Source organism: Schistocerca piceifrons, chromosome 3 (genome assembly GCF_021461385.2).
Source record: "Schistocerca piceifrons isolate TAMUIC-IGC-003096 chromosome 3, iqSchPice1.1, whole genome shotgun sequence".
NCBI classification, from domain to species: domain Eukaryota; kingdom Metazoa; phylum Arthropoda; class Insecta; order Orthoptera; family Acrididae; genus Schistocerca; species Schistocerca piceifrons.
In genome coordinates, this window is record NC_060140.1 from 192,304,402 (window position 1) to 192,332,219 (window position 27,818).

Consider the following 27,818-nt stretch of genomic DNA (forward strand, 5'->3'; position numbering starts at 1 on the left):
CTCTGCTTGGAACGCACATTTGTTACAGACGCCATTTTGAAAACTTCGTATACTGCCACCATGTATCGGAATATCATAAAACTATAGGGGCCGAAGCGTGAAATTTCCACGATGTACCACAGCAAAATGTGCATTTTTCTAACAAAAAGTGACCGAGAAGAAAATGTCTTGCATTACTTATTGAACGCCCTCCTCCATTTAAGGATTCACAATAATTTTTCCTGCTGTTCTTTCTACGATCTCTTGACTTTCTTTGAACTCTCGCTGTTTTCTTGTACGCAGTGACATTTTCTACATTTTGTTGTTTCAGAAAAAGTTTTTGTGCACTAGCTGTGCGATAGCTCTAGTGGACTCTGGTCACCACCAGGTTGGCGGCTGTTGCTTCAAAACGATTGTGTGTATTGTTTATTGAAACTGGAACCTAGAAACGACGGAGAGGCTTCATCACACTGTAGCTCTCAGTGGTTCACAAACCCACAACAGGCCACAGCGGTCCACCCACCCCACCGCAGCCCCACACCGAACCTAGGGTAATAGTGCGGTTCGACCCCCGTGCAGTTATTTCTGCAAGGGTATCTTCTTTAGATAATGCTGTACCAAGATGACCGTGAGAAAACTAGGAAAGTAAACCTCCACACTTTTTTGCCAAAAGTCATCAAAATTCTCAATCGGTTTGGTAACTACCTAGTTTTCGTTTCAGTTTTATATCTGCTTCTACCACTAGTTGAAATATTAATAATTTCAAGTCGTAAATTGTTACTTTCTTTAAATAACATTCTGCGAAGGGTCATTGGATGTAACTCTCCCAGATTACCATTTTCTCCCTCTACAAAGGCAACATATGGGCATGATATGTGTTATCTTTGCTGGCATGTTTTCTGATGCTAGGAAACATTTTACTTCCTGCAGGAGTTACAACCGTGGCGCTTAGGGCAACCAAACTTTTGGGGAGCAGGTTGCCCATTGGAACTTATTTCTACTGAACTAATACACAAGTACTATGTATACAGCTTCTACAATGTGATCTGCATCTACCATATCTACGTCCACTACGACATTACTACTAAGCGTTTCACTATGTTTCGGCTTCTTTGGTACATTTGTGTCAGGAGTCGGTACATATTGTGATGGTTGCCTTGACTTTGGTCGCTGGACGTTGTTTATATAAGCCTGAGACGGGACTAACGTTTATGACAACTGATGTTCCACCTTCATCCGATAATCAAGAGGGCAGTGAAATGGCGGAATATTTCGATGGTACCCAGTTTATGCTGATCTGTAAGTAGCACTCTTGGAGGAGATTGCATCATGAGTGGCGGGATGTTTTCGCACGCGTGCAGTGCCATAAAAGGACCCTGGCCAGTATCGGCTGGCATCTCGTCATTAATTTCCATTCTAATTATGGTAGAGTAGGCTCCCAGCGACTTTGCTTTAACACAAGTTGCAAGTGATTTGTTTTCTGCAAAGCAGAACTAGTGAAAAACTTATGAATCTACACCACACTGCTTATATAGGAAAAGTATGTTGCTGCGCACTTCTTTTACTGCGGTGTTACATGTTCCTTTCGTATCCTGTACGATAAAAATTATATGTAACGGTACTGGTACACTTACAGGTGCGAATGATTATGTTTAATTTCTCTAAGGACGAACAAATATTGTACCAGAAAGTAGTAATAATTAAAATAGTGAAGAATTAGGTCCCTGAAAATATTTCAGAGTGAGATAAGTCGGTAATCTGCTGCATACTTGCTCCAAACTCTAAGTTTTTCCGGGCATTTTCACTTTGGTATATTAGAAAGCCATTACACAATGCCACCGCAGCATCTATATTACTGGTACTCTATATATCTAATAGCCCAGTTCATAGTTCACGGTTCACAATCTGAGTTACAGGTTACCTGTCTAACGGCAACGAACGTCTTTTTTCAGGGCACCAAAAATACGGAAATCGCTTGGTAAGTGATAATGGCTGTATGAAGGGTGTGTGACAGCTTCTCAGCCGAACTTCTGCAGCGTAGTCGAAACAACAGGCTTGCCAACTCCGAGAAAGTCGTGATAACCTTTCTCTTTGACTGCAAGGACTCGTTACTCATTCACCGCACCACCATTGATGCATTGTGGTACGTGGACACTCCACAAAAATTAACGTGCACCTTCAAATCCAGACGCCAGGCATCTTAAGAACGGCATCATTGTGTTGCAGGATAATGCCCGCTCACATGTTCCTAACGTTGTTTCGACTACGCTGGGAAGGCCTTACACATCGCCCGAACAATCCCGATATCTCCCCGTACCATTTCCATATTTTTGGTGCCCTGGAGAAAGACTTCGTGGCCGTCGATTTTCTTCGAATGAATACGTGCACGGCTGAGTACAATCATGGTTCGTAGGCAACCGCAAACAGTTTTCCATGAAGGCATTGACTGTCTTGTCTCGCAGTGGAATATATGTATTAACAGTTACGGTGATTGATTTTGAAATAATGAACGGTTTACTTACTTCTTTTCCACTTGTGGATACTGCCCCATATAACTCTTTAGTGCTAACTCCATTCGGAACACAATTTGCAGGCAGCATCCACATATATCACTGAACGCACCTGCAAAACTGTATCATTTTACAATACACAGTTCAGGGGATACAACGTCGTAAACAATCAGATACCTGAAAAACTAGCTTTTGTTTCGTAATTAGAGCACTTAGTTACTTCCAACTTTTACTTAACAATTTGTCGCTTATATGCTTAATGTCAAATACACTCTAAGAAAGAAAAAAGAAAAAAAAAGACGCACCTCGAAGGAATTATCCGAATTGGACGGAAATCAGTAATGTGTGTGTGAAATCGTATGGGATTTAACTGCTAAGCTCATCAGTCCCTAAGCTTACACACTACTTAACCTAAATTATCCTAAGGACAAACACACACACCCATGCCCGAGGAAGGACTCGGACCTCCACGTGGATCAGCCGCACAGTCTATGACTGCAGCGCCTTCGACCGGGAAGTCAGTAGATGTGATGTACGTGTGCAGACAACCCAATGATCACAATTTCAGAAAAATTGTGGGTTTTGTTCAAGAGAAAGAGCTTCACAAATTGAGCAAGTCAATAACGCGTTGTTTCTCTTCTGGCCCTTATGGAAGCAGATATTGGGCTTGTTATTGATTGACAGAGTTGTTGGATGTCCTCCTGAGCGATACAGTGCCCAATTCTGTCCAATCTGCGTGTTAGACCGTCAACATTCTGAGCTGATTGGAACAAATGTTCTCAATTGGGGAGGCATCAGGCGACCTTGATGGTCATGGCAGGGTTTGGCAAACACGAAGAAAAGCAATAGAAACTATCGTCATGTACGCGTGGGCATTATCTTGCTGAACCGTAAGCCCAGGATGGCTTGCCATAAAAGGCGACAAGACGGAGCGCACAATATCGTCAACGTACCGCCGTGTTTTAAGGGTGCCGAGGATGACAACCAAAGGGGTCCTGCTATGAAAAGAAACGGCAGCCCAGACCATCACTCCTGGCTGTCAGACTGTATGGCGGGCGACAGTCAGGTTGGGATTTGGTATGCCACTGCTGTTCAGGGCGGCTCCAGACACGTCTTCGGCCCGGAATCTCATTGACTGGAGTAGACTTGTCCTCAGAGATGAGTCCCTCTTCGTACTGAGCCTCAGCAACCAGCTAATACGTGTCTGGAGATGCCACAAACAGTGACGGGATACCAACCTGACTGTTCCCCGCTATACGGCCCGACAACCAGTAGTGCTGGTCTGAGGTGCCGTTTCTTTCCGTAGCAGGACCCCTTTGGTTCTCATCCTTGGCATTCTTAAAACACAGCGATACGTCGACGATATTCTAGGCTTGGTTTTGTTGCCCTTCATTTCAGGCATCTTGGGCTTACATCATTTCAGCACATGGCGAGAGATTCTACTGCTTGCCTTACAGGGGGAAGCCACGACGTTGGGATCACGGATTTACTTCGAACTTTCTATACGTTTAGTAGGCCATTAAAACAACATAATGTGCAAGTAGTATGGTGCACTGACCTGGCAGTTCCTACGAGGGTAACTCCAAAAGAAATGCACACTATTTTTGTAAAAATACCGTTTTCATTCTGCATGTGTGAAAGTTTTTCGAGTGTGTAGATACATCCTTCCCGCTTGTTTCCAAACTTAGTTCAACCTGTTCTCGTGAGTGGCGCCGTCACAGCATGTCTTCAAGATGGCTGCTACACTTGACGTACGTCAGAAACAATGTGCTGTCACAGAATTCCTGTCCTATGAAAAAGAGACAGTGGGAAACATCCACAAGAGGTTGAAAAAGGTGTATGGAGATGCTGCTGTCGATCGCAGTACAGTCAGTTCGTGGACAAGCAGGTTACATGATGAAAGCGGGCACGGCAATATTGAGGATTGTCCTCGCAGTGGCAAGCCTCGTACTGCACACACTCCAGACAATGTGCAGAGAGTTAACGAATTGGTGACTGCTGACAAGACGCATCACAGTGAACGAACTGTCACGCTATGCTGGGATAGGGGAAGGAAGTGTCTGCAGAATGCTGAAAGTGTTGGCGTTAAAAAAGGTTTGTGCCAGTTGGGTTCCCAGGATACTGACAGTGGCTCACAAAGAAACAAGAAAAACGCTATGCAGCGTACGTTTGGAACAGTACGAGAATAGTGGAGATGAATTTCTTGGAAGAATTCTGACAGGTGATGAAACATGGTTCAAAATGGCTCTGAGCACTATGGGACTTAACATCTATGGTCATCAGTCCCCTAGAACTTAGAACTACTTAAACCTAACTAACCTAAGGACATCACACAACACCCAGCCATCACGAGGCAGAGAAAATCCCTGACCCCGCCGGGAATCGAACCCGGGAACCCGGGCGTGGGAAGCGAGAACGCTACCGCACGACCACGAGATGCGGGCAATGAAACATGACTCCATCATTTTTCACCAGAGACGAAGAGGCAATCAATGGAGTGGCATCATGCAAATTCACCCAAGAAAAAAAATTCAAAACCACACCTTTTGCTGGAAAAGTTATGGCTACGGTGTTTTTCGATTCCGAAGGACTCTTGCTAGTGGACATCATGCCAAGTGGAACCACCATAAATTCTGATGCATATGTGATGACACTGAAAAAACTTCAAGCTCGACTGAGTCGTGCTCGACCACATCGGCAAAAGCAGCATGTTTTGCTGTTGCACAATGCACGGCCACATGTCAGTCAAAAAAACATGGAAGCGATCACAAAACTCGGATGGACAACACTGAAACACCCGCCTTACAGTCCTGACCTGGCTCCATGTGACTATCATCTCTTTGGGAAAGTGCAAGACTCTCTTCTTGGAACAAGGTTTGAAGATGATGACTCCCTTGTGTACGCTGCCAAACAATGGCTCCAACAGGTTGGCCCAGAATTTTACTGTGCGGGTATACAGGCGCTGGTTCCAAGGTGGCGTAAGGCAGTTGAGAGGGATGGAAATTATGTGGAGAAATGAAAATACTGTTCCTAAAGGATGTATCTACACACTGTAAAACTTTCAAACATGTAGAATAAAAGATGGATTAAAAAAATAGTGTGCATTTCTTTTGGAGTGACCCTCGTAGATTATCGCAAGAGAAGTTTTACGCATTTCTTGTGTGGCTTACGTATCTGTGTGTAGGTGCCGGACGTTAGAGTTTATGGTGGTCAAGTGATTTGCGATCGAGCTTCGTAAGACGAACGTGTGTGAGGCGACGGTTCGACTCCCTCTCAAACGTAATTATTAATCTATCGTTTTCATCACTAGTCATATTATGTAATTTATGTGACATTTGAGAGGTAATATAATGAAAAAACGACGTATATTTGCATGAAGTGTCAAGTTGTTTTCCATGTCTGTATGACAAATAACATCCTGCAACGTGTGACGTCGAGAGCACATCGGACGAGTAATGGTACGTTACTCTTGCGACTTGCTGTACTAATGATGGTGAATAACATCATTCGCATCATTATTTGTCGAAGTTTGGCTTGGGCTTCCAAAGCCTGTCCCTCGTCCTTGAAAATTTAATTGCAATTATTAAATAGTGAAATAACATACGAAATTCACTACAGCTTAATGAAAATGCGCATGATTTTTTCATTATACACTCCTGGAAACTGAAATAAGAACACCGTGAATTCATTGTCCCAGGAAGGGGAAACTTTATTGACACATTCCTGGGGTCAGATACATCACATGATCACACTGACAGAACCACAGGCACATAGACACAGGCAACAGAGCATGCACAATGTCGGCACTAGTTCAGTGTATATCCACCTTTCGCAGCAATGCAGGCTGCTATTCTCCCATGGAGACGATCGTAGAGATGCTGGATGTAGTCCTGTGGAACGGCTTGCCATGCCATTTCCACCTGGCGCCTCAGTTGGACCAGCGTTCGTGCTGGACGTGCAGACCGCGTGAGACGACGCTTCATCCAGTCCCAAACATGCTCAATGAGGGACAGATCCGGAGGTCTTGCTGGCCAGGGTAGTTGACGTACACCTTCTAGAGCACGTTGGGTGGCACGGGATACATGCGGACGTGCATTGTCCTGTTGGAACAGCAAGTTCCCTTGGCGGTCTGGGAATGGTAGAACGATGGGTTCGATGACGGTTTGGATGTACCGTGCACTATTCAGTGTCCCCTCGACGATCACCAGTGGTGTACGGCCAGTGTAGGAGATCGCTCCCCACACCATGATGCCGGGTGTTGGCCCTGTGTGCCTCGGTCGTATGCAGTCCTGATTGTGGCGCTCACCTGCACGGCGCCAAACACGCATACGACCATCATTGGCACCAAGGCAGAAGCGACTCTCATCGCTGAAGACGACACGTCTCCATTCGTCCCTCCATTCACGCCTGTCGCGACACCACTGGAGGCGGGCTGCACGATGTTGGGGCGTGAGCGGAAGACGGCCTAACGGTGTGCAGGACCGTAGCCCAGCTTCATGGAGACGGTTGCGAATGGTCCTCGCCGATACCCCAGGAGCAACAGTGTCCCTAATTTGCTGGGAAGTGGCGGTGCGGTCCCCTACGGCACTGCGTAGGATCCTACGGTCTTGGCGTGCATCCGTGCATAGCTGCGGTCCGGTCCCAGGTCGACGGGGACGTGCACCTTCCACCGACCACTGGCGACAACATCGATGTACTGTGGAGACCTCACGCCCCACGTGTTGAGCAATTCGGCGGTACGTCCACCCGGCCTCCCGCATGCCCACTATACGCCCTCGCTCAAAGTCCGTCAACTGCACATAAGGTTCACGTCGACGCTGTCGCGGCATGCTACCAGTGTTAAAGACTGCGATGGAGCTCCGTATGCCACGGCAAACTGGCTGACACTGACGGCGGCGGTGCACAAATGCTGCGCAGCTAGCGCCATTCGACGGCCAACACCGCGGTTCCTGGTGTGTCCGCTGTGCCGTGCGTGTGATCATTGCTTGTACAGCCCTCTCGCAGTGTCCGGAGCAAGTATGGTGGGTCTAACACACCGGTGTCAATGTGTTCTTTTTTCCATTTCCAGGAGTGTATTACCTCTCAAATGTCGTACAAATTAAGTAATGTGACCAGTGATGAAAAAATATAGATTAAAAGACACATTTCAGCGAGATTCGAACCGCCACTTCGTCCAGGGCCCTCTCGCAGAGCGCGAACGTTAACCACTTTTTTTTTTCATTTTATTCAACACCCGTTGACGTTTGTTGTTGATCCCCTCACTCAGTTTTTTTTTTTATTACAGAGACCATTCAGCTCTCTGACTGAACATGCTGAGCTACCGTGCCAGTGTTTTCTACTTGTACATTATGTTGTTTTAATGGCCCAGTAAAGGTGTACAATGGTTGAACTAAATCCGTGATGCCAATGTCGTGGCCTCCCCCTGTTCGTGGTAGCCAAACCTTACGTTTGTCAGCAAGGCCGCCGGATCTCTCCCCAGTTGAGAATGTTTGGAGAATTATGGGCATGGTCCTCCAACCATCTCGGTATTTTGAAGATCTAACACGTCATTGGGACAGAATTTGGCACAATATCTCTCAGGGGAACATCCAATAACTCTTCTAATCAATGCCAAGCGTGATAGCTGCTTGATAAGAGCCAGAGGTACACCAACGCTTTAATGACTTCCTCAATTTGTGAAACTCTTTCTCTTGAACAAGTCATCCAGCTTTTTAAAAATTTTAATCATTTGTCTGTATTTATATGTACATGAAATCTACCGTTTTCCGTCCCATTTGGATAATTCCTTCGTGGTGTGTCGTTCTTTTGTATTAGATTGTATTTAACACATTAACTCATTTGTACAGTAACCTGGCACTTGAAGCTGTTTTATACATGGGAGTTCGGTTCTTTAAAAAATCTGGAGATTACTGTTAATTTATTAACAGAGAGGCTCAGCAATTCTAACTTTTAGTACTTGAGAATGCGATATTTTAGTCGTGAAACTTATTGTGGTCAATATATCGCTCATTCTCGACAGCTGGAGCGAACCATTCTCTGTACTGATGTATTCATGTGCTTCTTACCGCGGTGGTTTTGACTTGTTTGGTAAGGGGCAGTGTCGTGTACATAGTTCTGCGTAGTCAGCGCGTACACAACTTTCCCACTAGAGCGCACAATAGCGCAGGCACAGTGCTCGTCCGTCTCCGCACTACGAGATGGCGCTGCCTTAGAGACGGACCAAATTCTGCTTCCGCCGATCCGCGTATTAATATGTAATGCAGCCAATGAGATTGCTGCTAACGTAGAACCTTTTCTCCTCGCGGATCACACTTGCGCAGTGATACCTGAGTGTGTGAGGTATTAAACGAGTGTACAGACCTCCGATTAGTCAGTCTGCATTTGTCGGCACCAGTTTGTACCAGTCTGCATTTGTCGGCACCGGTCTGTACCAGTCTGCATTAGTCTGTACCAGTCTATAGTGAAGTTTCAGTCTGAACCTAATAAGATTACCATATTCCTGTACATAGCCATGAAGATAAATGTATAGACAATTTTGTCAAGTGTCAGAGATATGTGAGAATAAGATTAACGTACCAAGACCACAGGAACTTCAGGTTGTCAATTGTAAACAGCATCCAGAATCAAGTTACGTATTGTCTATGCTTTTTATTATTTTAATAAATGTGTGTGAAAATTAAACAAGTTCTGTTTAAAGTTGGTCACCGTCAATCTGCTACTCTAAGCGTGCAAGTGGCATTTCTATCGTCTGACCTAATGGCAGAAGATAAACACGCCACGATAAGACCACGAGACATATTGCTGACACTCGCCTACTTCGTTAGAGCGACAAGTCAAATAATCTGACAATGTGTGTACCGAAGGTCTTACAGTACGCACACCACAGGCAGCAAGGTAGCTGTGATACGGGAAACGTGGCTTGTCCACAGCCGCTGTACCTGCCAGAGGATCAGAGAGGAGGCGGCGCCTGGCTGTCGTACAGGCTGGATGGCCTGTCCTTCGACACTAGGTACGAGCTGCGGGTGATTCCTCGCGACCGCAACGAGACACGCGAGGGACCCGACCGCCTTGCGGAACTTACCGTCCCTCCGTGTGCAGACATCTTTCCAGGCAACACTGAAATTTGTGGTAAGTACTGCGGCCTCGCCAGCCATAAGCTTTTAAGTTGGCATGACATATATCCGACCACGGCCTACTTGTTCTCACTGGGTCCGACGGACATAGGTATCCGCAGTATTCTTGGCTTGTAGCAGATGGGAATGACGAGTTGCAGGTCGGCAGGAGCTGAAATGCTACTAGTTAATGCTTTCTCCGTTAGGTGGTGCGTCTCGTCAGTGGAGATAACGTGTCCTCGGCCACTTATAACGTTTTTCTTTGTTCTGTTGGTGAGACGGAAATTATGACAATCATTACTCTGAAGAGAAAACAATTTCTAGAATAAAAATGGAGGTTTTCCGGATTTGCTTAGAAATTGTTACTGTATTTACTTGTACAAATGATAGATTAATCCAGATTTGGCTAAAAAACTAATTAATATAGGAAAATCGATTATATCGACACTCCGCCCACCCAAGTTCTGTAAGTCCCTCCAGATCCCAGAACGCCAGACGGTCCACCTCGCTTACAGCATCCCCTTACCTTCCCCTGAAAGGATCCTTTATCAATTCACCAGATTCCCGCTTCTCCTCATACACTGAACACCTCCAAACAAACTACACCATCCGCAACTCGATTCCAGTAATCCTGTAGTTTCCCCTCAACTTTCAAATCATCGTACGCTGTTGCCTCTTTGCCAATACAGCTCACCAACCCCATTCTTATACACCCATCACATACTCTCCCAAAGAAACTTCAACCATCCCCCCCCCCGCCCATATTATGTTCTGCGCCCTGACATTTACGCTCCTACCAGCTATAACTCCACCTTACCAATTTCACCTCATCAGGGCTACATTTCCCTCCCCTCCCCACATTTCCTTACCCCCCATTGCCTCCCCATCTCTCTCTCTCTTTCTCCCCCCCCCCCTCTACTCCATCCCTCGTCTGTCACAATAGCCACTCCTACCCCATTGATACTGTGCACCAGTCCTTCATCCTTATACCGCCACTTCTCAATTCAATAAACTTTACCAACAGCTGTATATAGGTTATGTTATTTTATTTCGAACGCAACCAGTTTCGGCTATTCATTTTGCCATCTTCAGGCCCCATGCCCATTTTTCGAATCAATGAGCTTATCGTATAGCGCCATAAAACTGGATACCGTGAATCCCAATCGTTGTGCATCTGATTCATACCAAAGGGTGTCACCCTTTCGTGTGAATCAGTTGCACAACGATGGGGCCTGAAGACGGCAAAGAAACTGGTTGTGTTCGAAATAAAATACAATAACCTAAAGTATACGGCTGTCGGTAAAGTTTATTGAATTGAGAAGTACGTACCAGCCGATGTCCCCTGGCCATAATGGACCGACAGAGACTTACACCACCACATTCGTACCCTCCTCACTGGCCAATCTCTCCCTGTTCAACAACTGACTCCCTATCCCAGGGCAAGTATTTCCATTTTTTAGTGTCTTATCGGTGTTTTGGTGTCATGTTTTAAATGTTTTGAATGTGCTCTTATTATATTTTCGTTTTATTTTTACTGTTTTTAACTACAAGTGCAAAGTCTAGACTAGCGTTAGTGAAGGTGTAGCGGCTGCTCCGTTCACAGTCACCATCTACATCATGGTGTGCATCTGAAGATGGCCTAAAACATACCGAAATCGGTAACATTATGTTTAAAAAAAAGTTTATTGCGGTTGTGACTGTTTATATTCAATTTTAAATCATAATAAAATAAGAGAAATCAGAGTTTGTACGGTAAGTTTTAAGTGTTCATTTTTTCTACGCTTTTAGAGAGTGCAATGGTAGAGCAACAGTCTGAAGGTGGTTCGAAGAAGCCTCTGCTGGAGTGCAGAATACTCATGTAGACGTAGATGTCCCCAGAACGAATTTTCACTCTTCAGTGGAGTGTGCGCTGGTTTAAAACTTTCCGGCAGATTAGGACCTTAAGACAGGCAGAACAACTTCTGTAAAGTTTGGGAGACAGGAGAGAGGAGCTGGCGGGAAGTGAAGCTATGAGGGGAGAGGGGGCAGGGGAATCGTGAGTCTTGCCTGGTTAGGTCAGTCAGTAGCGCAGTTCCCTGCCCTGTAGGGTCAGCGACCACTGCCATCCACTAAAAAAAGAACCCTCTGAACCGAGCCAGCAACGGAAATGGTGCACCTGTGTCACGACAATCCACATAACTTCTTAAGCCACCTAATCGCTATGGACGAGTGCAGGGCGGATCATTTTAACCCCGAAATAAAGGAGAAAATCAGGCAGTACATCTACATCTACATCTACATCCATACTCCGCAAGCCACCTGACGGTGTGTGGCGGAGGGTACCTTGAGTACCTCTATCGGTTCTCCCTTCTATTCCATTCTCGTATTGTTCGTGGAAAGAAGGATTGTCGGTATGCCTCTGTGTGGGCTCTAATCTCTCTGATTTTATCCTCATGGTCTCTTCGCGAGATAAACGTAGGAGGGAGCAATATACTGCTTGACTCTTCGGTGAAGGTATGTTCTCGAAACTTTGACAAAAGCCCGTACCGAGCTACTGAGCGTCTCTCCTGCAGAGTCTTCCACTGGAGTTTATCTATCATCTCCGTAATGCTTTCGCGATTACTAAATGATCCTGTAACGAAGCGCGCTGCTCTCCGTTGGATCTTCTCTATCTCTTCTATCAACCCTATCTGGTACGGATCCCACACTGCTGAGTAGTATTCAAGCAGTGGGCGAACAAGCGTACTGTAACCAACTTCCTTTGTTTTCGGATTGCACTTCCTTAGGATTCTTCCAATGAATCTCAGTCTGGCATCTGCTTTACCGACGATCAACATTATATGATCATTCCATTTTAAATCACTCCTAATGCGTATTCCCAGATAATTTATGGTATTAACTGCTTCCAGTTGCTGACCTGCTATTTTGTTGCTAAATGATAAAGGATCTATCTTTCTATGTATTCGCAGCACATTACACTTGTCTACATTGAGATTCAATTGCCATTCCCTGCACCATGCGTCAATTCACTGCAGATCCTCCTGCATTTCAGTACAATTTTCCATTGTTACAACCTCTCGATACACCACAGCATCATCCGCAAAAAGCCTCAGTGAACTTCCGATGTCATCCACAAGGTCATTTATGTATATTGTGAATAGCAACGGTCCTATGACACTCCCCTGCGGCACACCTGAAATCACTCTTACTTCGGAAGACTTCTCTCCATTGAGAATGACATGCTGCGTCCTGTTATCTAGGAACTCCTCAATCCAGTCACACAATTGGTCTGATAGTCCATATGCTCTTACTTTGTTCATTAAACGACTGTGGGGAACTGTATCGAACGCCTTGCGGAAGTTTAGAAACACGGCCCTCTGAGTCTCGTGGACGAATAGCGCGAGCTGGGTTTCACATGACCGTCTTTTTCGAAACCCATGCTGATTCCAACAGAGTAGATTTCTAGTCTCTAGAAAAGTCATTATACTCGAAAACAATACGTGTTCCAAAATTCTACAACTGATCGACGTTAGAGATATAGGTCTATAGTTCTGCACATCTGCTCGACGTCCCTTCTTGAAAACGGGGATGACCTGTGCCCTTTTCCAATCCTTTGGAACGCTACGCTCTTCTAGAGACCTACGGTACACCGCAGCAAGAAGAGGGGCAAGTTCCTTCGCGTACTCTGTGTAAAATTGAACTGGTATCCCATCAGGCCCAGAGGCCTTTCCTCTTTTGAGCGATTTTGTTTCTCCATCCCTCTGTCGTCTATTTCGATATCTACCATTTTCTCATCTGTGCGACAATCTAGAGAAGGAATTACAGTGCAATCTTCCTCTGTGAAACAACTTTGGAAAAAGACATTTAGTATTTCGGCCTTTAGTCTGTCATCCTCTGTTTCAGTACCATTTTGGTCACAGAGTGTCTGGACATTTTGTTTTGATCCACCTACCGCTTTGACATAAGACCAAAATTTCTTAGGATTTTCTGCCAAGTCAGTACGTAGAACTTTACTTTCGAATTCATTGAACGCCTCTCGCATAGCCCTCCTCACACTACATTTCGCTTCGCGTAATTTTTGTTTGTCTGCAAGGCTTTGGCTATGTTTATGTTTGCTGTGAAGTTCCCTTTGCTTCCGCAGCAGTTTTCTAACTCGGTTGTTGTACCACGGTGGCTCTTTTCCATCTCTTACGATCTGGCTTGGCACATACTCATCTAACGCATTATGTACGACGGTTTTGAACTTTGTCCACTGATCCTCAACACTATATGTACTTGAGACAAAACTTTTGTGTTGAGCCAACAGGTACTCTGAAATCTGCTTTTTGTCACTTTTTCTAAACAGAAAAATCTTCCTACCCTTTTTAATATTCCTATTTACGGCTGAAATCATCGATGCCGTAACCGCTTTATGATCGCTGATTCCCTGTTCTGCGTTAACTTTTTCAAATAGTGGATTCACCACCGCCGAGAAGGGCAAAGATCCAATCATCATAGGGAAAGGTGAACTATTTGATTTTGTGCTGACAGATTATGCTCGTAAGGGGCAAATCGTCTTCTTGTTGTTGCGGGGTTTCTATTGCTGTCGTCGCATCCAACATGTCTGTCGATAAACGCCTTGGTCTCACCATTCTGCCTCGTTCCATTTCTAATCACCTTGTCTCCGTCGCTTTCGGGTATCACTTAGGTGTTCCTCGCCTTCTCTTTCCCGCGGGTTGCTGTGGAAGTACTTTGAGTCGTCTGTCTTCATCCAATCTTCTGACATGTCCAAAGCATCATATCTGTCTTGCTTCTTTTCTGTCCGTAATACTGAAAGTATCTAACCAGAATTGTAGCCTTCTTTTGTGAAAGAATCACCGATAAGATTGTGCTAAATCAATTATTCAACAAACCTACATCTGACTGCATCTATGAACTTGTTTCTTGCACTCCTCCATTTTGCCAGAAATGCAATAAGTATTTGACTCAGCAATCAAGTTTAAGAGAATAATGCCGTTTGTGCAATGGCATTAAGATGGTACTGGAAAATTACCTTTTGGCCCTGAGGTTTACCTAATGAAATTATATCTTGACTTGAATAATGCCAGTTGCGCAATGGCATAAATTAGTTATTTCAAATAACTTTGCTCTGTTAACGTTAGTTATACCAAAATCGATTTCAAACTATGACCTGCACATATATATTGCATAGAGGCCTCATTTTCTTTACGTTCTTTCATTGGTGGGTAACTGTACTACTCATTTTCATATTCAGTACAAGCAAGGGATGTGGATTATGATTCAGACTGTTAGATTTAAACACAATGTTGGTCTCAATATATATATTGTTAAAATTTTAAGTCATACGCAAAACCCACCATTTCCAATATTTTTGTAGCACGAATCACTCTTACAAAAAATTTTACAAAACGCTCACTGCGTCAAACCTTAGACATACAAATCCTAACTCTGAACATTATCTAACAAAAACCAGTTTGAAATGATTATGTATCTTCTGTCATTTACATGCTGAAGTTTGGCCAGGGGCAGCGACCTACCTTAACGCTGTCACCACACGTCTGTTTCTTCCGGGCACCTAGCTGCGACTCCTCTCTTAAAGCTGCCTGCACACGACTGCTTCCTCCAGGCACCTATGTGCGACTCCCCGGTTTTTTACTGCGTGCGCCCGGCTCTCTTAACCATCAAAGATCCTCCTACTCAAAGATATTATATTCGTTCCACCTTGCGGTTGGCAACTATCGACTTTATTTTCTGGAGCTACCTTGATCAGACCTTACCACATACCTTTCAAGACTATAATGAGTCTATGTGCTCCCTCTTACTTCCTTATTTCTTACGTGATCAAGTCAAGAAATTCTACACTCCTGGAAATTGAAATAAGAATACCGTGAATTCATTGTCCCAGGAAGGGGGAACTTTATTGACACATTCCTGAGGTCAGATACATCACATGATCACACTGACAGAACCACAGGCACATAGACACAGGCAACAGAGCATGCACAATGTCGGCACTAGTACAGTGTATATCCACCTTTCGCAGCAATGCAGGCTGCTATTCTCCCATGGAGACGATCGTAGAGATGCTGGATGTAGTCCTGTGGAACGGCTTGCCATGCCATTTCCACCTGGCGCCTCAGTTGGACCAGCGTTCGTGCTGGACGTGCAGACCGCGTGAGACGACGCTTCATCCAGTCCCAAACATGCTCAATGGGGGACAGATCCGGAGATCTTGCTGGCCAGGGTAGTTGACTTACACCTTCTAGAGCACGTTGGGTGGCACGGGATACATGCGGACGTGCATTATCCTGTTGGAACAGCAAGTTCCCTTGCCGGTCTAGGAATGGTAGAACGATGGGTTCGATGACGGTTTGGATGTACCGTGCACTATTCAGTGTCCCCTCGACGATCACCAGTGGTGTACGGCCAGTGTAGGAGATCGCTCCCCACACCATGATGCCGGGTGTTGGCCCTGTGTGCCTCGGTCGTATGCAGTCCTGATTGTGGCGCTCACCTGCACGGCGCCAAACACGCATACGACCATCATTGGCACCAAGGCAGAAGCGACTCTCATCGCTGAAGACGACACGTCTCCATTCGTCCCTCCATTCACGCCTGTCGCGACACCACTGGAGGCGGGCTGCACGATGTTGGGGCGTGAGCGGAAGACGGCCTAACGGTGTGCGGCACCGTAGCCCAGCTTCATGGAGACGGTTGCGAATGGTCCTCGCCGATACCCCAGGAGCAACAGTGTCCCTAATTTGCTGGGAAGTGGCGGTGCGGTCCCCTACGGCACTGCGTAGGATCCTACGGTCTTGGCGTGCATCCGTGCGTCGCTGCGGTCCGGTCCCAGGTCGATGGGCACGTGCACCTTCCGCCGACCACTGGCGACAACATCGATGTACTGTGGAGACCTCACGCCCCACGTGTTGAGCAATTCGGCGGTACGTCCACCCGGCCTCCCGCATGCCCACTATACGCCCTCGCTCAAAGTCCGTCAACTGCACATACGGTTCACGTCCACGCTGTCGCGGCATGCTACCAGTGTTAAAGACTGCGATGGAGCTACGTATGCCACGGCAAACTGGCTGACACTGACGGCGGCGGTGCACAAATGCTGCGCAGCTAGCGCCATTCGACGGCCAACACCGCGGTTCCTGGTGTGTCCGCTGTGCCGTGCGTGTGATCATTGCTTGTACAGCCCTCTCGCAGTGTCCGGAGCAAGTATGGTGGGTCTGACACACCGGTGTCAATGTGTTTTTTTTTCCATTTCCAGGAGTGTACGTCCTCCATTCAAGTAGTCCATTTCTAAAGCTCTAATTCTCTTTTTTGTTGTTTCTTTGCGTTCCCAGCACTCACTCCCATAGCTTTTTATTGGTTCCTCGACGAATTTGTGTATATATTTGCAAATCGTCATAACCAAAATCTCCTAAAGAGGTCATGGGACTATAGCGGTCTTCCCTAGGTTATTATTACCATTGTAAGATTGAGGCAAAATATTCCCATTTTTGTTACCATTACCGTTTTCATTGAGATATTGGTAATAGTTATTACTGTTATTGTTCGGTACTTGAGCATTACGGCCCCCATTCAATTTCGCTTCTTCATGCAACAGGTCAATAGAATCAAGTGTTGACATGAAAAGTTCTACGTCTGAATCTGGTATATGAAGTAGTTTTTCTTTTATTGAGACTGGTTATTTTGATTTTAAAAGCCATATGACTTCTTGTTTGGGGATTAGTTCATCCCAATATTTCGTTTTATTTATATACTTCTCAAAATATTTACACAGTGTACCTGCTTTACTGTTGTATGTCTCGGGATTATACACCTAACGACTTACGTTCTTGTGTTTTTGCTGACTAATACTAATTTAGAAAAGCTTTCTCGAATTCCTCATAAGTATGGCAATAATCTATTACTTCATTTGCCCATAAGACTCCATCACTTTTTGGATACGTGTAGTGACAAACTGTATTTTCTGTTTATCATTCCATGAAATGGTTCAAATGGCTCTAAGCACTATGGGAACTAACATCTGAGGTCATCAGTCACCTAGATTTAGAACTACGTAAACCTAACTAACCTAAGGACATCACACACATCCGTTTCCGAGGCAGGATTCGAACCTGCGACCGTAGCAGGCGCCCAATTCCGGACTCAAGCGCCTAGAACCGCTCTGTCACCGCGGCCGACCTATCATTCCGTGACTGGTAGTATACCACGGGGTGTTATCAAGACAAAGCGTCGCGGGAAGCTATTAAAGGGGATATTTTCGCTTAGCAACGATGCCCCAGCTCTTTCTGGAGAAGATACAGTCACACAAGTTGCTTCTTTGGCCTGCCAAATTTAGGCTCACCCCACCCATTCACCTGACATGGCACACTCTGACTTCTTCATCTTTCCTCTGATGAAGAAACTGTTGCGTGGCAGGCACTTGTATAGTCACGACGAGGGGATTTTCCAGGTGGAACCTTTGCCGAACAGCCAACATGTAAAACTATAGAGCCAAGGTCTCCGCCAAGTCGTCCATCGTTGAGAAAACTGTGTATCATTGAAAGGTCAGTACATAGAGAGGAACTGACACCATCAACTAGCTTCATGGTCGCAGCTTAATTTGCTCTACGTCCTAATTAAAACTTTACAAATACTCTTTAGAGTTTATAGATGAAATGAATATAAAAACGAATATTGAAAGAGAGATAAGATTATTTGTGTTAGTGACATCCCGACACAGGGTGACACTTCGATGTGCGCAGACGTCAAATTATCTACGGATACTGATGACAGAAAACGAAAAGTTATGTACAATATTTTGACGAAACAATTTATACAGATCTAGCCTACTTTTCTGTAGCTCACAAACGGCAAGTAGGAGAAACGGAAAACTAATGCAGACGTAAAATTGTCACTTTATAAATGTTGCAAGGAGCTGCTTCGTCTAAGCGCCAGTCTGCATACCTAGTCGCCAGTCGCCACTAATTCAAAAGTAGGACTGTGAAAATAGCAATTAAATTTTGTACTGTATGTATTCGCTACTGTCGAAGCACACACTCGTTACAAAGTATTCGTTACTCGTCCTTTTCATAACTGAATGTTATTACGGACGTAACCGTGACTACGTACTGATGAAGAATCAGCTTGCCGTTTTGACAAGTGCTGAAGATTTCAAGTGTTGCACTCGTTGTCATATCAAATAATACCGAAGAAAATCGCCACGCCACTACCTCGCGCAGGGCCGTATAGCCCAATGGAGCCGTATGGCCGTCGGCGTCTGCGGTGGAGAGGCACGGCGAAACACGGTCACCGGACGGCAGTAACTGTGGTCCGGCCATTTGCCGGGGCCCTTTTACTAATCCCGTTTAAAGCTATGCGTTATCGAAAAGCCGTCGATTTGCCGTACGGTGGAGAGTGTTTCGAGTGAAACGAAGGAATTAGAGGATTGCCAGCCGTTGTGGCCAAGCGGTTCTAGGCGTTTCAGTCCGGAACCACGCGGCTGCTATGGTCGCAGGCTCGAATCCTGCCTCGGGAATGGATGTGTATGGTGTCCTTAGGTTAGTTGGGCTTAAGTATTCTAAGTCTAGGGGACTGACGACCTCAGATGTTAAGTCCCATAGTGCTCAGAGCCATTTGAACCAATTAGAGGATTACGATTACTGCCGACTCCGCCCGAGTCAGATCCGCATGCGGGCTCGAAGAAAAGGCCAGTAACAAAATTTAATTGGTACTTCGGTTTCCGAGTGCATTCCTACAAACAAGAAAGTGGAATCAGAGTTTTCATCTGAAAATTATCTATCTTTATGCAAGCATCGAAAGCTAACGCGTATAAAACACTGATCATAGTGATATGACTGATCCTGTGATGAACATGACAAGGCAACGTCTAGAGAGATGATGGGCATCAGTGTACATGTTGGGGCGTAGAGAGATGAGAAGATGAGAAGCACTGTGGATGGGCCGCTATCAAGGCCTTGCGCGGTGTCGGTCTATGCAGCGTTCGCGCCGCCTCGTTCAGTGTTTCCGTTTCAGCGCTCAGGCACTGCATAGTGCTGGTGTTTCTACACTGACCAGCCAGAACGTTATGACCACCTACGTAATAGCCGGTGTGTCCACCTTTGACACGGATAACAATGGCGACGCATCGTGGCTTGGAATCAATGGGGCCTTGTTAGGTCGCTGGAGGGAGTGGGCACCACATGTGCTTACACAAGACACCAATTCCTGTAAATTCCAGGGAGGGGAACGATGACTCTGACGCCACGTTCAATCATATCCCAGATGTGTTCGATCGGGTTCAGATCTGACGAGTTGGGAGGCCAGCACATCAACTGGAACTTGCCACTGTGTTTCTCGAACCACTCCATCACACTCCTGGCCTCGTGACCATTATCTTGTTTAAAAATGCCACTGCCTTAGGGAAACATGATCGTCATGAAGGGGTGTACGTGGTCTGCAGCCAGTGTACCGTACTCCTTGGCCGTCACGGTGCCTTGCGCGAGCTCCACTGGACCCATGGATGCCCACATGAATGGTCCCAAGAACATAATGGAGTCACCGACAGTTTTTTCCTTCCCGCAGTACAGGTGTCAAGGAGCTGTTCCCCTGGAAGACAACGGATTGCGCCTTCCAATAGGCATGATGAAGAAGATATCGGGTTTCATTAACCATGTAATGCGCTGCCAATGCACCAACGTCCAGTGACGATGGTCTCGTGTCCATTTCAGTCGTAGTTCCCGATGTCATAGTGTTAACATTGACACATGCATGGGTCGTCGGTTATGGACGCCCATTTTTAGGACTGTTAGATGGATTGTGTGTCCAGACATCGCACAAACCTTATAAGACGCTGCAAGTATCTTGATAAGAAGAGTTTCTTCGTCGGGATCTGGTGTCATGACCGCGACGCTTCTGATATACAAATACTAAAAAACCAAGAGGTGTCAGATCAGGGTACCCAGGGGAAGCTGCTATCGCCTGGATGTGTTTATGTCGGTAATAGGTCGGTGGTCATCATGTTCTGGCTGACCAGTGTATATATCCCCATCCAAAGCCACACTTGTTCTCTGCCCAGCATTTAAGTCTTATGTTAGTTCTTTCGCAGTTCGCTACCTGTCCTATTTTACCAGTGTGCCCAGCCTACGGCGTCCTACATCTGTTAAGAGGAATGGCCGCCCAATCTCATGACGTCTGAATGTGTTGGAGACACTCACCACAGCATTCCTCGAACACCCGAGAAGTCGTGCAGTTTCCGAAACGCTCGTGCCGAGCTTCTGGGACATTAAAGTCTGCACTCGATCAAACTTATATCGCGCGCCTTCTCCATTCTACACACGGACAGCACGCTTACTGATACTACATGCACCATGCGTGTGTCTGACTAGCAGTCATTACTTGCCAGGTGACGCTGTTATCGGATGGACGTGTTTATGTCGATAATATATAGGTGGTCATCATGTTCTGGCTGACCAGTGTATACACCCCTATCGAAAGCCCTACCTCCCAGGCGTTGGATCGGAAGGGGAGGTCCAATTGCATGGTCACCTGGCTCCCTGATCTGACACCTGTTGATTTTTTTGTGTTTGTATATCAGAAGCGTCGTGGTCATGACACCAGAGCCCAATGAAGAAACTCTTCTTACCAAGTACTTGCAGCGTCTGATTTGTGCGATGCCTGGTGCACTTGGCAGAATGCCCCCGAGTTCTCTACGACAATTTCATGGCTGTATCGGATTTTGCGATCGCCGTTCTGATCACCTTCAGTAATGTACAACATTGTTGATCAAACAGTACATTGTATTTGTTGAACTTAAGGTATCATTTATTCATTCTTGCAGGCGACAGCGGCACGACCACTCCAGAAGTCACTCCTTTCATGACTGGCGGCTACCCAGCCCTCAATGCACCATTTCCTAACGACAGTCCGGTGAGTATAAATACAGGTTACACGAAGTGTAATGCAACTACTTGTTACTATGCGTCGTTGTCTCGCACATCGCAATGCAAAATGTAGCTTTCGACTGCAAAATTTGCATAAATGTACACTCCAAGGGTATAAGTGGTTTCACTTACGCCCTTTATGCCACCTCCGTGTCGATTCGGAGCGGCAGTATGTCTGAAATGTATTCCTCAGCCACCCATATGAAAACAGAAAAACCGCTTGATTTTAACGCTGGGTCGTGGTTCTGAGCTACATCGCAGCGCTCGCTGCAGTCGTGGGTCTGTGGATAAACCATGAAAATGTGCTGCATTACGCCACACACAAACAGACCGGCCTGTGGGTGAGACTATATCCAAAGGGCAGTGCCTGCACATTAATGACAGCCGAATGGCTTTAGATCGGCAGGCCCGATCCATTATAGGTACCCGCAGAAACAGCCTGCAGTTTTGGCCCGTCTCGGAAATCCACTCGTGTGGCCAGCTATTCACGAGCCGCAGACAGCTAGTTGATGAAATGAGACCACGGTGATCAAGCCATGCAACAGATAACTTGTATGCCGGCCGGAGTGGCAGAGCGGTTCTAGGCGCTACAGTCTGGAGCTGCCCGACCGCTTTTGTCGCAGGTTCGAATCCTGCCTCGGGCATGGATGTGTGTGATGTCTTAGGTTAGTTAGGTTTAAGTAGTTCTAAGTTCTAGGGGACTGATGACCTCAGAAGTTAAGTCCCATAGTGCTCAGAGCCATTTTTTGAAGATAACTTGTACAAATTCTCTGAGAATCAATAATAACGAGGACAGGTAGCAACTCACCATAAAGATGATTGCTGAGCCGCAGACAGGCACGTAGAAAAAACAATCACACTCTCACAGCTAAATTTTCAGCCATAGCATTTGTCAAAAAAAACGAAGCACACACACATTCACACAATCACTCAGACACAACACAATCTCACGTGACCTCTGCCTTCGGCCATTGCATCTAAAGTCTCTGAGAATCAGATACAAACAAACCACTCCTCTTGCCTCCCTGGCTCTCCTCGGCAGCTGCTAGGCTAGCGGCAAGAATTGGTGGTAGCACTCACTGCAAGCTGAGGGGAGTGGTAGGAAGGGGAGAAGCGGTAAGAACGAGGGAATAAGGAAGCGGCGCGCGTACTCGGCTGCACCCAGCCAGCGACGATGCATGACACGTCAGTAAACAAACCATTTCATCTACCGAGTCCGGCCCCGGTAGCTGAGTGGTCAGCGCGACAGACTGTCAATCCAAAGGGCCCGGGTTCGATTCCCGGCTGGGTCGGAGATTTTCTCCGCTCAGGGACTGGGTGTTGTGTTGTCCTAATCATCATCATCATTTCATCCCCATCGACATGCAAGTCGCCTGACAAGGGGAGGCCGCCAATTGTGAAATTCAGATTCGATTCATACTGCGCATAATAAAAGCTCATGGCCAGAGGTGTAATGTGGCAAAGCACCAAGATGCACTTCTCAGCCGTTGTCGAGAAAATCGACAGTTAAAATAAACCGTTGCGGTGAAATACTCTCTACGATTGATAAATCTCTACAGCGTCGTGGAGCAGCGGTAAGTGCTCGGGTTCGTAATCCGAAGGTCACCGGATCGAATCTCCCGCCATGCAACCTTTTTCTTTTTTTTGGTATTTGTTTTCTGTAATTCAAATGTGTGTATACATACATACACACACACACACACACACACACACACACACACACATATATATATATATATATATATATATATATATATATATAATTCCCGGCAATCAGTTGCAACAATTATGCATATAATAAGTTGTTGAAAGTCGTTTGTCGTGGAAAAACTGGCGACTTCGAACATCATTATGTTTTCCGCAAACAAAGTTGTATTTCACAAATGTTATTAATTGTCTTGATAATGTTAACCACGTATAGTTAACGGAAGACGTAGAAACGATATTCCGAAACGAATACGTATAGCTTAAGTCAAACGTTCGAATTAGAATAGAAACCCCACGAACACAAATTTGCTGTGTCAGGTATGAAATATAAACTCCGTTATTCGCTCGTTACACTTGAAGGACAGATGTTGAATGGGCCGAAACGAGCCGCCGCATAACAGCGTAGTTGCCTGCTAACTTCGAAAGAAGGTAGATGCGGTCCCTAGCGCAAGTTATAACATCGTCGAAAATCAGTGCGGACGTGAGAGCTTTGGTACACCCTGTTAAACAAACGGAAAAATGGAGGCGGTACAATTGGAGAGCGATCCGCCTTCACCAACATGCATAAGCAATTCATTAATAGTATATATATATATGAAATACAAAAAACTAATAATTAAAAATAATATTGCATGGCTCGAGATTCGATCTGGCGTCCTTCGGATTACGAACCCGAGCGCTTACCACTGCGCACGACGCTGTAGAAATTTATTAATCGTAGAGAGCATTTCACCGCAACGGTTTATTTTAACTGTCGATTTTCTCGACAACGGCTGAGAAGTGCATCTTGGTGCTTTGCCACAGTACACCTCTGGCCATGAGCTTTTATTATGCGCAGTATGAATCGAATCTGAATTTCACAATTGGCGGCCTCCCCTTGTAAGTGGCGTCAAATCGAAAGACTTGCACCAGGCGAGCGGTCTACCCGACGGGAGGCCCTCGTCACACGCCATTATTATTATTATTCATCTACTGAGACAAAAACGAGATTTTTCCAGTGTTTCATTCAATTTTCCCTGATATTTCCCTGATGCGTATGAAATTCCCTGATTTCCCTGATTTCTAGAACCTGTGGCAACCTTGCATAAGCATTTCGGACAACAAGACAATAACGCCTTTTGAAGTGTGGTACTACAGCGTGCTTAATATTAAATGGGTATATCGAGTAACTAATGAGGTGATACTTAATCGAATTGAGGAAGAAGAAATTCGTGGCACAACTTGACTAAAAGAAGGGATCAGGATATCCTGAGGCGTCGAGGAATCGTCAGTTTTTCACTGGACTCGCATTCGGGAGGACGACGGTTCAATCCCGCGTCCGGCCATCCTGATTTAGGTTTTCCGTGATTTCCCTAAATCGCTCCAGGCAAATGCCGAGATAGTTCCTTTGAAAGGGCACGGCCGACTTCCTTCCCTAATTCGATGAGACCGATGACCTCGCTGTCTGGTCTCCTTCCCCAAACGACCAAACCCAATCGTCAGTTTGGCAATGGATGGAAATCTGGGGGTAGAAGCTGCAGAGGGAGACCGAGGAACGAATGCAGTCTCAAAAGGATGTAGGCTACAGTAGTTACTCGGAGATGAAGACGCTTACACAGAATACAGTAGCATAGAGAGCAGCATCAATCAGTCTTCGGGCTGAAGACCTCAACAAGAATGAACGCATCATCTTTCTACAGACTTAAAGAGGCCACAAATACTGGAACTTCGTTCCAAATTTTATAGTCTCTACGCATTAGTTAAGGCTATATGAAGATGATGTAAATGCTTCAGTTTAACCATTTTATGTTTTTTTCACATATTTCCGATGTACTGTGCGTTGGAACAGCGACCAATACAATCAGAAAAAAATATTTATATAATTCTGTAATTGCACTGTTTACTTTGCCTAATGGCTACTGTTTTTGGTACCAAGTATCTACATCAAGCCATCCCCTGGCGCGTAATCGCCAAGCTCGCTTGCCAAGTAGGTGTGTCATATACTTTTTGTGTTAAACTGGGACTTTAGTCGTAACGTGTGTCTAATATAAGTGTCTGATACCGCGACTTTAGCCTCGAAACTGGTTATGGCTCAAATGGCTCTGAGCACTATGGGACTAAACTGCTGAGGTCATCAGTCCCCTAGAACTTAGAACTACCTAAACCTAACTAACCTAAGGACGTCACACACATCCATGCCCGAGGCAGGATTCGAACCTGCGACCGTAGCGGTCTCGCGGTTCCAAACTGTAGCGCCTAGAACCGCTCGGCCACACGAGTCGGCGAAGCTGGTTATGAAACAATGATGAAATAAAGAAGTCAACTGTAGATATGGAAGATTTATTTTCTTGAATAAATACTACGTGAAAATTGTTGCCTACTAACAAATGTCTCAATAACTGTACTCAGTCTCTTTAGACGTTCTGCTCCCTGTTATCACACAAACCTACAGTATTGTTGAGCTATCTTTACACCTCAGCACATTAATGAAGAATCACTGAACGTAATCCAGTTACATAGCCAAATTACTGTTAAAGTTCTTATTTATATCGGTGTGCGAATGTCAGAATTAATTCTGAAAATACTACAGTGATCAGTCAGAGCATTATGATCTACTGTCGATATCAATCCCCTCACGCGATAGCAGCGTCAGCTGGTGAGAAACGACTGCTAGTCAGACACACGCACGGTGTATGCAGTAAGAGTCGGCGTGCTGTCCGTTTGTAGGATGGGGAAGGCGTGCGATATGTCTGAATGTGACCGAGGCCAGATTGTGATGGCACCAAGGCTCGGCACGAGCGTTTCGGAGACTGCACGACTTGTCGAGTGTTCGAGTAGTGCTATGGTGAGCGTCTTCAACAGGTTGCGAAACCAGGGTGAAACCAAGTCCAGACGTATTAGGGTTGGACGGCCACCCCTCATTACAGATGTCGGACGTCGTAGGTTGGGCAGACTGTTAAAACAGGACAGGCGGCGAACTAACATCAGACTTTAATGCTGGGCAGAATGCAAGTGTGTCTGAACACACAGTGCACCGAAAATTCCTCACGATGGACCTCTGCAGCCGATGACGCATGCATGTGTCAATGTTAACACCACGACATCGGCAACTACGACTGAAATAGACCCGTGACCACCCGCACTGGTCGTTGCGCAGTGGCAGAGCCTTACATGGTCTGATGAAACCCGATACCTTCTTCATCATGCCGATGCGAGACTCGAATCCGTCGTCTTCCAGGGAACAGTTTCTTGACACCTGTACTGCGGGACGGAGACAAGCTGGTGGCGGCTCCGTTATGCCCTGCGGAACATTCACGTGGGCATCCATACGTCCAGTGGAGCTCGCACAATGCACCATGACAACCAAGTAGTATCGTACCCTGGCTGCAGACCATGTACACCCCTTCATGATGATCATATTTTCTCGACAGGAGTAACATTTTTCAGCAAGATAATACGCCACGTCACAAGGCTAGGAGTGTGATGAATTGGTTTGAGGAAGACAGTGACGATTTCCAGTTGATCTGCTGCCTCTCCAGTTCGCCGCACAGTCCATGACTGCAGCGCCTTAGACCGCTCGGCTAATGCCGCGCGGCTTTGAAGGACAGTAACAGGTGCAAACATGTAATTCTTTTGTATCGGTTGTGAATAAATAGTTGACACTATTCAAATTCCAACCCTCGTACATTAACTGTTTCTGCAGCATATTGTTCAACTGACAGAGTTATGGTTTTCGTGAATTTGTTTTATAGAACCAATAACAGTTACTGCAGTGGCACTTACCTTAGATTGAGAGCATCACAAATGTTATGGGGAAGGCAAAACAAAAACTTCGTTTTATTGGGAGAACACATACAAGGTGCTACACATCTACTAAGTAGAGTGACTATACTACGCTTGTCAGTCCTCTTCTTGGAGTAATACTGATCGGTTTAGGATTCTTACCAGACAGGACTGACGGAGGATATAGTAAAAGTTGAACAAAGGGCATCTCATTTTGTACTATCGCAAAGTATTGGAGAGAGTGCCTCGTGCATGACAAGCGAGTTGGGTTGGGAATCGTTAAAACAAAGGCTTTTTTTCGCTGCAGCGAGATCTTTTCAGGAAATTTTAATCACTAACTTTCTTCTCCGAATTCAGAAATATTTTGTTTACTCCCACGTACATAGGAAGAAACGACCATCGTGAAAAAATAAGAGAAATCAGAGTCCGCAAGAAAAAATTTAGATATTCATTTTTTCCCATGTGTTGTACGAGATAGAACGATTAAGAAACAGTCTGAAAGTAGTTCTACAGTGTGTGTGTGTGGTTTGAGGTTTTCGGGCGCTAAATAGTTCTACAAATCCTCTGCCAAGCACTTAAAGACCGGAACATTCATGTAGATGTACATGTAATAAGAATATCTCAGGCGCACCGTTTTAAAGCCACTGATATTCAGAGAGGATGATCAAAGTGCCGTGTGACGAATACTGTTTTAGAGATGTTGCTGAACTCCTGTGGAATTACTTTTGTGGGGGAAGATGAAGCGTTTGGTGTACGAGATGCCGATAGACACCCTAGGCGAACTGGTTGCCCGTTTAATTGGACTTAAAGCACCTGCTTGTTTTGAGTGCGTT

At 45.7% G+C, this 27,818-nt stretch overlaps 1 protein-coding gene across 1 annotated transcript in view; it reads left to right on the forward strand.

The window, feature by feature from the left end:
* Positions 1-27,818, forward strand: part of LOC124788508 (macrophage colony-stimulating factor 1 receptor-like) — a 335,265-nt gene that overhangs the window by 158,833 nt on the left and 148,614 nt on the right. The window contains exons 8-9 of the mRNA XM_047255777.1: positions 9,419-9,617; positions 21,414-21,502. Coding sequence (XP_047111733.1) covers positions 9,419-9,617; positions 21,414-21,502 — 288 coding nt within the window. The remainder of the gene's footprint in view (positions 1-9,418; positions 9,618-21,413; positions 21,503-27,818) is intronic.